Source organism: Naumovozyma dairenensis, chromosome 9 (assembly GCF_000227115.2).
Source record: "Naumovozyma dairenensis CBS 421 chromosome 9, complete genome".
NCBI lineage: Eukaryota > Fungi > Ascomycota > Saccharomycetes > Saccharomycetales > Saccharomycetaceae > Naumovozyma > Naumovozyma dairenensis.
Genome location: NC_016487.1, coordinates 543,854 through 558,424, shown reverse-complemented (window position 1 = coordinate 558,424; position 14,571 = coordinate 543,854). Strand labels below are relative to the sequence as shown.

The 14,571-nt window shown below is 31.7% G+C and overlaps 6 protein-coding genes across 6 annotated transcripts; 4 read left to right on the top strand and 2 right to left on the bottom strand.

Moving 5' to 3' along the window:
• Nucleotides 1-78: 78 nt before the first annotated feature.
• ATM1 (ATP-binding cassette Fe/S cluster precursor transporter ATM1) lies at nucleotides 79-2,271 on the top strand (the record flags this gene model as incomplete). Its single annotated transcript, XM_003672007.1, has 1 exon — nucleotides 79-2,271. One exon carries the CDS (start codon nucleotides 79-81, stop codon nucleotides 2,269-2,271), a length of 2,193 nt encoding a protein of 730 aa, XP_003672055.1.
• Nucleotides 2,272-2,948: 677 nt separating this feature from the next.
• On the top strand, nucleotides 2,949-4,502 carry ADE4 (amidophosphoribosyltransferase; the record flags this gene model as incomplete). Its single annotated transcript, XM_003672006.1, has 1 exon — nucleotides 2,949-4,502. One exon carries the CDS (start codon nucleotides 2,949-2,951, stop codon nucleotides 4,500-4,502), a length of 1,554 nt encoding a protein of 517 aa, XP_003672054.1.
• Nucleotides 4,503-5,735: 1,233 nt separating this feature from the next.
• BOP2 (Bop2p) lies at nucleotides 5,736-7,961 on the top strand (the record flags this gene model as incomplete). The annotated part of the gene is made up of 1 exon (XM_003672005.1): nucleotides 5,736-7,961. The coding sequence occupies one exon, from the start codon at nucleotides 5,736-5,738 to the stop codon at nucleotides 7,959-7,961; it is 2,226 nt and encodes a 741-aa protein (XP_003672053.1).
• A 583-nt stretch (nucleotides 7,962-8,544) lies between these two features.
• On the top strand, nucleotides 8,545-9,525 carry NEJ1 (Nej1p; the record flags this gene model as incomplete). Its single annotated transcript, XM_003672004.1, has 1 exon — nucleotides 8,545-9,525. The coding sequence occupies one exon, from the start codon at nucleotides 8,545-8,547 to the stop codon at nucleotides 9,523-9,525; it is 981 nt and encodes a 326-aa protein (XP_003672052.1).
• Nucleotides 9,526-10,221: 696 nt separating this feature from the next.
• On the bottom strand, nucleotides 10,222-10,425 carry RPS28B (40S ribosomal protein eS28; the record flags this gene model as incomplete). Its single annotated transcript, XM_003672003.1, has 1 exon — nucleotides 10,222-10,425. The coding sequence occupies one exon, from the start codon at nucleotides 10,423-10,425 to the stop codon at nucleotides 10,222-10,224; it is 204 nt and encodes a 67-aa protein (XP_003672051.1).
• Nucleotides 10,426-10,793: 368 nt separating this feature from the next.
• On the bottom strand, nucleotides 10,794-13,619 carry RED1 (Red1p; the record flags this gene model as incomplete). The annotated part of the gene is made up of 1 exon (XM_003672002.1): nucleotides 10,794-13,619. The coding sequence occupies one exon, from the start codon at nucleotides 13,617-13,619 to the stop codon at nucleotides 10,794-10,796; it is 2,826 nt and encodes a 941-aa protein (XP_003672050.1).
• Between the last annotated feature and the right edge of the window lie 952 nt (nucleotides 13,620-14,571).

The window sequence follows — 14,571 nt, the reverse complement described above, 5'->3', positions numbered from 1 at the left end:
GATTGAGAAATACCATTAAATATTGATTGAAACATAAAGTATATAGCTGATTAGGACTGACTAGTACAAAGGATAACAATGCTTCTGTTTCGAAACTCTGCAAATTCGAAAATATTTTTACAAGCATGTAGGAGTCAACTAATAAAGAGCCAATCATCATCATCATCCTCATCCTTATCTCCATCTAGGCTATTAACCTTGAAGTCATTACGAAATGGTTCAGTTTTAAACTTCAGCACACGAGCTACAACTTCACCTTTATTATTCAAACAATCATCATCAATATGGCAAAAATCTTCCATTATATCTTCATCGCCTTCGTCATCACCAATTGAGAAAAATACAGTGAAACCGATTCAACTTGCAAAAAGTGATTCCATTACAACCACCACGATAATAAAAAAAAAAACAGAATCCAAAGCACCAACGATTTCAGAAATGAAAATTTTAAAAGATTTATTCAAATACATTTGGCCTAGAAATAACAAAAAGTTAAATAAGAGTCATCATTGCGTTAACATTGTTAATTGGAGCCAAATTATTAAACGTTCAAGTCCCATTTTTTTCAAACAAACAATCGATTCCATGAATATTGAATGGTCTGACCCAACTATCGCCTTACCCATGTCTATTTGTCTCACAATTTTCTCATATGGTGTTGCAAGATTTGGTGCTGTATTATTTGGTGAATTAAGAAACGCTGTCTTCGCTAAAGTAGCACAAAATGCAATCAGAACTGTATCCTTAGAAACTTTCCAACATTTAATGAAATTAGATCTTGGTTGGCATTTGAAAAGACAAACTGGTGGTCTTACAAGAGCAATGGATAGAGGTACTAAGGGTATTTCATATGTATTGAGTGCAATGTTATTCCATATAATACCCATTGGATTTGAAATTTCTGTAGTTTGTGGTATCTTAACTTATCAATTTGGTGCATCCTTTGCTGGAATTACTTTCACCACGATGTTATTATATTCTATATTCACAATTAGAACGACTGCATGGAGAACTCAATTTAGACGTGATGCAAATAAAGCTGATAACAAAGGTGCATCTGTGGCTTTGGATTCATTAATTAATTTTGAAGCTGTAAAATATTTCAATAATGAAACTTACCTAAGTAATAAATATCATGATTCATTATTACAATATAGAGATTCCACTATTAAAGTTGCTCAATCATTAGCGTTTTTGAATTCAGGGCAAAATTTAATCTTTACAAGTGCATTGACTATGATGATGTATCTCGGTTGTACGGGAGTCATTGAGGGTAATTTAACAGTTGGTGATTTAGTTTTAATTAATCAATTAGTTTTCCAATTATCTGTCCCATTAAATTTCCTTGGTAGTGTTTATAGAGAATTAAAACAGTCATTAATTGATATGGAATCATTATTCCAATTGAGGAAGAATCCAATAAAGATTCAAAATGCAAAGACTGGACCTGCACCAATAATGTTGAAATCATCAGATGGTCCATTTGAAATTAAATTCGAAAATGTTACATTTGGTTACGATACTAATAGAAAGATTCTTAAGAATGCAAGTTTTATCATACCAGCTGGTCTCAAGACTGCCGTAGTGGGACCATCTGGTAGTGGTAAATCTACCATACTAAAATTAGTTTTCAGATTTTATGATCCTGAAGAAGGTAGGGTGTTAATTAATGGTATTAATGTTCAAAGATATGATATTGATTCTTTAAGAAGAGTAATGGGGGTTGTTCCACAAGATACACCATTATTTAATGATACTATATGGGAGAATGTTAAATTTGGTAGAATTAATGCAAATGATGAAGAAATTAAACAAGTTATTGAAAAGGCACAATTGGCACCATTAATTGAAAAATTACCACAAAGAGAAAAGACCATAGTTGGTGAAAGAGGACTAATGATTAGTGGAGGTGAAAAGCAAAGATTAGCCATTGCTAGAGTTTTGTTAAAGGATGCAAATATAATGTTTTTCGATGAGGCAACGAGTGCGTTAGATACTCATACAGAACAAGCATTATTAAACACGATTAGAGCAAACTTCCCCAGCGGTACAAGAACAAGTATATATATTGCTCATCGATTAAGGACTATTGCAGATGCAGATAAGATTATTGTCTTGGAAGATGGTAAAGTCAAGGAGGAAGGTAGTCATAATGAATTGTTGGCTACAAAAGGATCATTGTACAGTAACTTATGGAATATTCAAGAGAATTTGGATCTTCTTGAAGAAGAGTTGAAAGAAGAGAAGGAGGAATTAAAGAAAATGAATTAGAAACACTTTCTTTTCAATGTATGTATGTATGTATATTAAATATAACCTATAGATTAGATCAATTGATGTTTTAACGTTAACAACACATAAGCGTTTAGAAAATATGACAGAAGTCAGGATTTATGGAATGGTATATCATGTACGCTTATGACTTGTGGATGAATAGTACGTACGTACAAAAATTAAAGCACAAATGGAACAGTCAGGACTCCGAAATTATGTTATTCCAGAGAGTAGACCTATATATGAAGAACAGAGTTAAAAAGAAAACAAAGGAACAATTGATTAGAGAATTCCTTGTGTCGTAGGAGGATAGTCCGACTGACTCTCATACTTTTATAAGTCTCGACTCGAGTCACACACACACGTACAATCTTGATGATAAAGGGCGTGTACGCAGTCTGTTCCTTTACTAATGTTAGGCACGAGTAAAATTTTCTGACTTCTTTTTTCCACCTGAAAATTCATGATGAAGATGGTTTATTTAAATAAGCTTTTGTACGTACATATGAATAAGGTAAGGTCTTAATAACCTCGAGGATGAATATATATATATATATATATATATATAAGTAAAACAAAAGGAACTATTATTCATTATACCCTTTATTTTTTGCAGAGAGCCAAGGTTTAAGTAAACGAAAGAACTAGAACGACCAAACGACCGACTATTTAAGATGTGTGGTATATTAGGCATAGTGTTAGCTGATCAATCCAGTGCAGTGGCGCCTGAACTATGTGATGGATGTATATTCTTACAACATCGTGGACAAGATGCAGCAGGAATAGCAACTTGTGGTCAACGTGGACGAATTTATCAATGTAAAGGTAATGGTATGGCTAGAGATGTATTTACACCACAACGTGTCATGGGACTTGTTGGATCTATGGGTATTGCTCATTTAAGATACCCAACTGCTGGATCTTCCGCAAATAGCGAGGCTCAACCGTTTTATGTGAATAGTCCTTATGGTATTAATTTGGCTCATAATGGGAATTTGGTCAATACAGTTTCTTTGAGTAGATATATGGATGAAGATGTTCATAGACATATTAATACTGATAGTGATAGTGAATTATTATTAAACATATTTGCTGCTGAATTAGAGAAACATAATAAGTATAGAGTTAATAATGAAGATATTTTCCATGCATTAGAAGGTGTTTATAGATTATGTCGTGGTGGATATGCATGTGTTGGTATGTTAGCAGGGTTTGCCTTAATCGGGTTTCGTGATCCCAATGGTATTAGACCATTATTATTTGGTGAACGTGTTAATAAGGATGGTTCTAAGGATTATATGTTAGCATCTGAAAGTGTTGTACTTAAGGCTCATAATTTTTTAAAATTCCGTGATTTAAATCCAGGTGAAGCTGTTATTATTCCAAAGGATTGTAATGGAGAAGATAAATGTCCCGAATTTAGACAAGTGGTACCAATCAATTCATATAGACCAGATGTATTTGAATATGTTTATTTTGCAAGGCCAGATAGTGTACTTGATGGGATATCAGTTTATCGTACGAGGTTAGCCATGGGTGTTAAACTAGCAGAGAATATTAAGAGACAATTATCATTAGATGAAATAGATGTTGTTATACCAGTGCCGGATACTGCAAGGACATGTGCGTTACAATGTGCCAATACATTGGGTAAAGAATATAGAGAAGGGTTTGTTAAGAATCGATATGTGGGTAGAACGTTTATTATGCCCAATCAAAGAGAACGTATATCATCTGTGCGAAGGAAATTGAATCCCATGGAATCAGAATTTAAAGATAAAAAAGTTTTAATTGTGGATGATTCTATTGTTAGGGGGACAACATCACGCGAGATTGTTAATATGGCAAAGGAATCTGGTGCCACTAAAGTATATTTTGCTTCTGCTGCACCAGCTATTCGTTATAACCATATTTATGGTATTGATTTGACAGATACTAAGAATTTAATTGCATATGATAGAACCGAGGATGAAATAGCTAAAGAAATTGGATGTGACAAAGTGATTTATCAATCTTTGGAAGATTTAATTGATTGTTGTAAGACGGATGCTATTGACAAATTTGAAGTTGGTGTATTTACAGGTAGTTATGTTACAGGGGTTGAAGATGGATATTTGCATGAATTAGAAAGAGTACGAGCATTGAATGCTGCAGCAGCAGCAACAGCACAGCAATCTGACTTAAAGGCAGAAGTCGATATTGGCCTTTATAATTGTGCTGATTACTGAGGAAAACGTGCATAGAGACTCTTATATAATCTATAAAAGTATTATAGTATTATTTAACCAATGATAGAGCAAACATGGAAGTTTTGTGTTTACCGCTTGCAATACTTGGCACGTATATTCTAAAGTTACCATGTACTGTGTAATATTACTATATTATGTATTATAGTTGTGACAAATAGGAAATTAGCCGCGGAGCCGTGCGGAGTCTCGAGCAATAAGTGGCAAAATAGTCAATTATAACTTCACCCCACCATACGTCCTCGAAGTTGCGCGGAACGAAACTTTCAATTGAATGAATGAATGAATGGATGAATGACACTTTATTTTGTCATCACTGCAGATGAAATTAATTATGTGGTACATTTTCAAAGTTGCTCAATTCTAGTCACCTTCCAATTCCCCCACCATCGTATAAGCTTTCGTCTATGCAGGGGTTTTCTTGAGTTGCAATTCAAAACTGTGTTAAAAAAAGGGAACTCTTTTCCTATCCCTAATCCTATAAGCCCCGGACAAAGGCCGCACGAGGGGCGAAGGGTACATCCGTACATTAATTGATAGCGCCGTCGAATCTATATATGCAATTCATATCCCAATGATTTTGAAACAAAAAGGACAAATTGACCCTATATCTTTGGATTGTTTCTCCCAACTCCTTTTTCTCATTACTAGCTTGTTCCCAATTTTTGGTATATAGTATTAAAACTCTCAGTATGGGGTAATTTCCTAACCCTAAACTAGTAACTCTGGAGTTCTATTAATAGCTACAGAATTAGGAGCTACCATGGCCATTTAACCCTAGGTGTGTAAGCTAGCGAAAAGGCAAATAGAACGACCAGAGGTCACGCCGCACATAATGATACAAGCTCCCCGGACTTATTACCATGAAGGGCTTAAAACGTGGGAAAAAGGACTTACTTGTTTAGGGTAGTTACTTACTCTTTATTACTAGCCACGGTTTATATTAATAAAATATATCTATGACCAGTGTACTTTCCCAAGTCCCATTGGCTTGTTGTTATACAAGTATCCTAGAAATAGTAAATGTGTCATAGCTAATTAATCCTTCCCATGGATGCCTAACATTACATTTTTAATCTATATTCCCTCGCCCATCTGGAATTCATTCAGTATATATAGGTCGAGAACTAGTAAATAGTTGATCTTCTTACCCATCTAAATATTTGAAAGTACACCATACAGCATATACCATATACAACGCCCAATAAGTTCATAATGCCTGATGTCTCTGGTGCTACATCTGCTTCTAATCCCAACTTCACAAAGACATTTATAGAACCATTTAACAATTATGAAACTCCTTTAACTTGCAAGCGAAATAGAGAGAAAGACCAGTGTGACAATCAACCTTATTATGATCCAATTAAGTTGAACACTTTTCCTCCTGAAATACTACAACTAATATTCGATCAAATTGATTCTTATTCTCCACAATATACCATCAATCTGGCAAATATCATTGAAGCATTAAACTGTGAGAGGACCACTTACTTATATCCAAATCTAATAAATGATTTGAAAAATAAATTCTTTCTTTTAAATCTGACCAAACTATCAAAAGAAGAATTGTTATCAAAGGAATTAATCAAGTTATTGTTTAATGATTCAAATAATAACTTTAATGTAGAAACTGACCCTCAAAAATCTTTCATATTGGAACGAAATGAATTGAAATTATCCTCAAATTTACAAGAGGAAAATGGTACCAAGAAAATCTTATACATAATAGATGATTCAATACTCAGTAAGGAAGGAGAAGATACTCAAACAAATAATAACAAGATACCTTTATTCCAAAAACCAATCGATTTAATATATTTACCAAAGAATCAAATCAATTTTGATTCCAAAAATGATTCTATTATTCCAATTTTACAAAGTTTACCCCTAGGTATATCAGTTAATAACTTAATATTCGATTTTGCTTCTTCTTCTTCTTCTTCTTCAACTTCACAAAATCATCATGACATGACAGTTTATGCTGGTAAAAAATTGTTTGGTTTATTAGATTTCGAATTTTTCTCCTTTAGACAAAATAATTTAAATGATAGATACCCAGAATTCTTTATGTCAAATTCTTCGACTCAAAATTCTTGGTTACATCCAAGAATTAACCAAATTTCATTCCCCTTCATTGAAACTTTATTAATGGATTATATGACCATCGATACTTTCATTTATAACATTTTGACAAATTTATCTGAAATGTTCCCGTACACTACAACAAACTCTGATAATAATCAGTTCTTATCACCTTCATTATATTCTACTCATTCAAACGCATCTTCAAACCATGACTATTATTTCCAAGAACATGATAATATCGATAGCCAAGATCATAATCATCACAATCGTAATCATAATGAATCTTGTATCCAATCAATATTTAAAGAATTTTTAAAAAATGTGAAATTCTATTTCCCAGATTTAAAATCATTAAAATTTATTCAAAAGAAAAAATCATATATTACGAATGGAAACTACGAAGAAACATGCAATTTTATTGATTTATCAACTTTAATGTTACAAAAATTTAAATCAAATAATATACCATTGATTTACCTTTTCCAATTACATTCTTTGAAAAATTGGTATATACCCAAGATTAAACATTTTACAGGACATAGATTTAAATTTAATGAAACAACAATGACAGGATCTCCAGAAAGATATAATTCAAAATTAATTGAAAATTTAGATTTCTTACATTCAATGATCGCTACTGAAACTAACGATGCGACTCCTTATTTTAGAATAAACTTAATTCCAGAAGGTGTAATACGGACTAAGATATTAAATTGGATCCCATTATCAATTAATGATTCATACCACTTAAATTCATATGGGAAAGAGCCGAATACTACTACTACTACGAATAGTACCACTGAAAATAATAACAATGATAACTATAGAGACACTTTCCAAAATAAGACTCTATCTGTAAATTCTCACGATGATCTGAATAATAATAACGAAACAATATCATTTAGTAATAATAATAAACCATTTTTCTGTTTAAAATCCAAATCTTTACAAGTTTTAGAATTGAAATTCTTAAATGGGTTAACAAATTTGAAAATTATTAACATTCAAGGACTGTACTTATCAAATTTACAAAAAATAATATTAAATAATGATAAATTCAAACTTTCAAAACCAATCATCTCAGATAAAAGAAATTCAATTATAATGATTAATTCAATGGAAGCAAATAATGAATTTATACCAATCGAATTCTCAAATTGGAATGATTTGACCTCATGTACTGAATTGAATTTCACATCTTCTTCATCATCTTTAAACAAAGTAAATCAAAATAGCAATACAAAATCAAATTTGATCTTCTGTATCAAAAATTTAAAAGAAAATTTGCCAAATTTGAAATTTAGGGAAAGTTTTGAAAATTTCTTCGATGAAAGGCAAAAATTCATCGTAGTTTAAACCAAACCCCATTCTATCTTTACATACCCCCATTTATATATTCTTCTTACATATTCAAAAAAATAGTATTAAAGCTCAATAATATTTTCTATCTTACAGAAAAAGATAAATATCTAACCATTATTTGTCTTTGTTGTGGTGTATCAATGTTTTGATTTCATTAATTCTGACGTAACTCATTTCTCTTTGAAAGTGTTAAAAAAAATGAAACGATACTTGTTGATGGGAATCACCACATATGTCAAGACATGTACTTAATAAATGTTTGAATGATTGCTTCTTGGATTTCAAACCACTACCCCGAATGGGACAGATGTTGGACCGTCTTTTGGACGGATTTCGACCAAAAGTAGATTTGAAAAGGCTTTCGCGACCATATATATATTTCTATTTGTGTCAGCGGCGAAAGGAAACAATATTATAAAGGCGCTAGCATTTGATTTTATTGAAACTAATAGTAACGTCAGGCTAAAACTGAAAGGCTTTTGAAAGAAACCTCTGACATATCAATCATTTACCAAAAAGAGCGATGAAATATGCACGCTGATCAAATAAAAGTAGATGGATTAAGGTTTCAAGATCAATGATAAGTCACGGACAAGAATCACAGATACAACCAACTGAAGATGATGATTGGTCTGTTTGTCACATTGATTCCAACGAATATTTCAAATTATGTTCCATCTTCACTAGTGACGATAATGACGGTCTCAATATAACAACTTTCAAGCTATCTTTCTTAGCAATAAATGATGAGGAATGTAAACTGAAAAAGGAGGAAGAAGAACATAGTTCATCTCTTCAAGTAGTGTTAAGCTCTATTGATATTGAGAAACAATGTAAAGAACAAGGATTTAATAAAGAATCAATAATTGAAATATTAAATGAATCACTTATTCAAATTCCAAATATAACATTATTTCAACGACAAGAAGTACCAACTGTTTTACAATTTAAGATTAATCTGTCTTCAATAATATCTTTGTTTTTAAAAACATCAAAAATAAAATCACTCAGATCAGTTGAAGAAATCAAACTATATTCAACTTTAAATAAATCAATATTAAAGAAATCGCAAATTTTGTTAGATCAAAATACAAGATTGATTAAAATAATAAACTCAAAGGATAAAGTTATTCAATTTCTTTATGATAGTATCAATGACTTGGGTGCAAACAAGATAATTAAAAGTTGGGCACCTCGTGGTTCAATCAATTATAAAGCGATGAATAAATTTGATCAAAATGATGCTATGCTTAACACCAGACCAAATGACAACAAATCTATATCTATTCATGATATAGCGGAAACATTATTCAATACCACATATAATGGAAAATCATTAACTTTATCATCACAACCGACAGTAATGTCATCATCTTCTTCCATTGCATCTTCAAGAGAGTCATCACCGGTGAAAAGGGAAGAATCTTCATTACCATCATCTTTGCTGATATCTCCTTCTAAACTATCAAGATTGGAAGATATTTCTCCGATAAAGAATAATGTTTCTCCTTCAAAGAAGAAAAGAGCATTTGGTAGAGTTAGAAAAGGTAAGGACTAAAAAATCATTACAGTTGGTATTGACCGTTGAAAGTAGCATATCGCTAAAAGATGAACAACTGCTAAAAAAAAAAAAGAAATGGCATCGAAATGGAAAACCACTCGCAACCTCAGTGAATGAGAGAAATGGACTTTTATGTACACGAGACGTACGCACGGTTCGAGAAACCGTGCGTACGTCTCACGAAACAATGGATTACCATTGCTCACGCCATATAAATATATCGTATTAAAATGGCTAGTAATGGTATGTTTTCAAGAACCTTTTAAAATTTATAAAATCCTTGAATAACCAATAGGCGACACTACTATGTAATTATTCGTTATAGACTATTTTGATTCAAGATAAAGTAGATACAAATTATGCGCCTGCATCTAAACAGGATGCAATAGGAGAAATTTATATACCATACATTCGTAATGTTACGAATGAATTGTAAATCGATTTAGAACCCTGAGGATTGATGAAAAAGAAGAAATTGAAGCATAAAGAAGCCAATTGGGTGTCAATCCGCATGAAAATAATAATGATAATAATAATCTTTATTTTTTTTAAAAATGATTTTTTTATTTTCTGTATATAACATATACAAAAATATTCATATTATTGATTAGGACCTATAAGGAAATAAGAATGAAAGAAAGAAAGAAAAATTGTAATATAATAATATATTCTTTTTTTGTTATTTTCTCCCTCTTAACGTAAACGACGAGCTTCACGTTCAGATTCCATTAAGACCAAGATGTCATTTTCTCTGACTGGACCCTTAACGTTTCTAACGATAGTACGAGAAGTATCTTCCAAAAATTCAACACGAACTTGAGTGACACCACCACGAGAACCGGTTCTACCTAAAACTTTGATGACCTTGGCTAAAGTAACTGGGGTTTTGGAATCCATCTTTAAAAATTGATTGATTGATCTTTGGGGTTATCCTTCTTTTCTTCAAAAAGCGAACTAATAATAATAGTAACTAGCAGTCATTCATATTAACAGCAATGAGTAAAATAATAAAAGTGTTCCAAAAGTTTGAAGCTTTCGACTTTGTGAACGCATGGAAAAAAAATTTTTTTCCTCGTCCTGTTCGTGATGTTTTTCGTTTTGCGTGGGTTCCGGAGAAGGAGGGTAATATATTTTGTCTTCTAAGTTTTTTTCTTTTGACGGTCCTCGGAAAATTGACGCGCGAAGTAAAAAGGTCACAGTCACTTACGGCGGTGAGTGTCACAATGACAGAGATGATGATGATGATGATGATGATGATTCTATGCTCAAAATTTTCTTGCTCTTATTACATTAATTAATTCATCTTCTGGTAAATGCAATAATCCTTGTATTTCACCCATAAATTTGAACATTTCATCGGTATCATTTTGGAAATTCTTTTGCAATTCTTTAAAAAGTCGTTGATACTTTTCTGATAATTCTTTAAGAATCTTATTATTCAACTCTTTATTGATAATTTCAATCTTTTTGATTAGTTCATTGGAAAAATTCGAAATAGATGAAAAAATTTGTTGTTGTAAGGCATTTGTGAACGATGACGATGAGGAGGAGGAGGAGGTTATTAAACTTTGGTTTGGTATAAAGTTAGTCTTGATCTGATGGGAATTATTTGCCTGGCCACCACTTCCAACAATAGTTGTTGAATTGAATTCGTTTGAGATTTCGGTATTAGTATTGACGTCATTTTCATTATCAGAGGCCTGGCCCCCAGGGATTCCAACTGTGAGACTTTTGTTATTTTTTCCATTGGATATTGGCGATGGAGTACTATTATTATTATGCTGTTTGTCGCTTGGTTCAGGGGTTGTTAAGCCATGGGGTGCTTCTTTGTCATTCACAGTATGTCTTTTCTTATTACTTTTGGAAATAACCGCTTCAGTTTTCCTCTTCTTTAAGGGTACTACTGATGGGAGTTTTAATTTTTCATTTTGGATTACTTTCTCTTGGACGGGCGGTATTTTACCGGAAGGGCTTTTACCTTCATTTATCTTCTTAAATTTATTTTCAGGAATATCTTGAGATGGAATTACAACCAACGGTTTAAAAGTATTCAACTTTTTTTGCTTGTTACATTTATTTTTATTTGGTTTCTCGAAGCTCTTACGAGGTATCTTTTTAGATTTGTTGTTTGAACCAAAAATTGTATTTAATACGTTTATATCTTTCTTAGCAATGGAAGCAACTTCTTTTAGTTTTGGAGGTTGGATTTTTCTCTGATTTGTTATCTGTGCTGGCTGTACTGGTTGTGGTGATGGGGTTTTAATTTCTATCATTTTTACAGAACCTTGGACTGAATTGTTATTGTTAACATCTTTATTTATATTGCTATCATTTAGGATCATCAAGGAAGCAATATTATCACCAGCATCTTTTTCGTTATTTTTTAAAATTTGTTCAGGTGGAAGAGATTGCGATCGAGAGTCTTTAGAATGCTCTTCCATTAACTTGAATTCATTTTTTAATCTTTCTAAAGTTCTGGTTGTTTCTCTAATCATTTTCCTCTTTTGTACTAATACCAACGGAGATTGTTCACATATATTGTTGTTATTATTAGAGGATGTTGTATTATAATCTATAGCAGCAGATGCACTATGGTTTTCTTTAATAACTTTATCACTTTTCTTCGGCGTTATACTAGTCAGCATATTACAGTTACCTTTAGAACTATTATTATTATTGGTATTTTTTCCTTGTGAGGTAGATGGGAAATCCCACTCATCAGTATTTATCTTATTATCAGATTGTTCAGGTGTAATAATTGATTGCGTGGGGTTTGTTGCCCTTGAACTTTTTGCCTCATTATGGTAAAAATTGGAAGCAACATCTTCAGGTAATGAGGTGATTGTATTATTTGTGAGATTTGTTTCTTGTGTTTGTGTTTGTGTTTGTGTTTGTGTATGTGTTTCCTCTTGAATTAGTTCATCTTCATCTTCATCGTCTGCATAGACGTCTAAATAATTCAAAGTTAAGTACGTTTGGACTTCACTAATTTTTTTAATATTATTAATATCATAAAAGAATGAATCACAATCCTGCAAGGACATAAATTCTAATTGTAAGAAATTAAAATTCAATCCAAATTTTGACTTAGTACCTGATGATGCTGATGAGGTTTGTGAATCTTTAAAGCTAATTATTAGCTTATTTTTCAAATTTTTATTAATTTCAATATCATTTTTGTTCAATTCTAATAAAAGATCGAATTTCCAATCATTATTTATTGAAATTTTCTTACCATTCCATAAATATAATTTATCATAAATAATTTGAATGAAATGAGAAATATTTGGGTCAATTAATTTTTNNNATCTTTTTAAAATCTTCATTATTGGAGTAATTAATTTTTTTAATTTTCTAAAATTAACCAATGGAAGATTTAAAAGATATTCATAGTTGATTAATGTTGAAGATAAAACGTGATCAATTTGCAAGTTCAATGGGAAAGAGCAAATATGAAATAATTGAACTAATGAAACTCCGAATTGGAAATCATTTAAAGAATTGAAAACAGTTGTTAACTTGTTAACATTTTTCTTTAAGATATTATTAACAATGAATGGAATTAGTTTCGGGCAATCTTCTAAAATATTTATTAGAAGAGAGATTATTTTCCAATTATAACTTTCTTTCAACTTAAAGCATTTATCTAGAGAAAATTGTATCAATTTGCTTGTCATATCAGTATCTTCCTCGTTGATGATAGATTGATACAGGTCCTTATTGAATCTGAAATCCAAAATTTTTTCAAATAGCTGCTGTTCATCCATAAGAGTTTTATTTTTATTCGGATTTCTGTATGTAATGAATCTTAAGCCAAGTGTTAAAATGGAATATAAGAGTTGAAGATTATTAATTTGAATCTCCTTCTTATAAATAAGATTCAATAGCTCTATGAATCTCGAAGCCATTGGATTATTCAAGGTGCATTGTGGAGGCCATAGTATCTGTTCCTTTCCACTATTACCATCATTATCTGTCTGCTGTTCTTCTTGTATATAAGCTAGTAGCGGTTGTTTATGCTCCAAGGGTATAGAAAACTCCAGTTCGTTCTTGAGAATAAACCCAAACAACTTTGTGGTAAGATTGTTCATAACAGCAGTGAAAAGTGAGGAAATATACCTTGAAAGCAACTGAAAACAATTTTAACTGCTTATTATTCTTTGTTTGGCCACCTTCTTCCGTTCTGTTTCCATATCGTGTGGTAATACAATATATATCTTGTATATAATAAGGGTATATTATATTATATTTGTTTATTTAGCCGCCCAGCTCTCCCATAACAAGTATCATGTGTGTTACCCTCCTCCTGCCACTGTTAAGAAAAAAATGGGCAAAAGACACTTCCAAAAAAGCGTAGCATTACAATTCTGTTATGTTATGTTATGTTACAATATGTTATATATATATGTAATATATTATAGTATAAGGACTACATAAATATAACAACAACTCACCAGCAAACTAAAAAACATGTCCGGACGTCAAGGGGGTAAAGCAAAACCACTAAAGCAAAAGAAGAAACAACAACAAGATTACGATCCTGAAGATATTGCCTTCAAAGAAAAGCAAAAAGCTGATGCCGCTGCTAAGAAGGCTTTGATGGCCAATATGAAATCTGGTAAACCTTTAGTGGGAGGTGGTATCAAGAAATCTGGTAAGAAATAAGTTACTTCTCTTATAGCATACAAAAAAAGACTCATTATATACCTCATATATAAAACTAAATAGTCTAATCTGACTAGACTTTACAATAATTTGACATTCATTTGATTTTGTTTCAAAACAAAAAAACAACAACATAATCTTCTATGTAAATTTTGTAAAAAACTACAATACGTAGTGTAATTACCGTTAGCTTCTTATGTGCTTGCATATTCGGGATATATTCAATGTGCACACATCCTGAGCTATGCTTCTCCAATTTGAATAAATATACAAATATTACAACAAATATACAAATATATAAATGTAGCCTATACATTGGGTTGCGCGTAGTGTAGCGTAGCGTGTTAAATTGAACTATATAGGTAGATACGTATATAT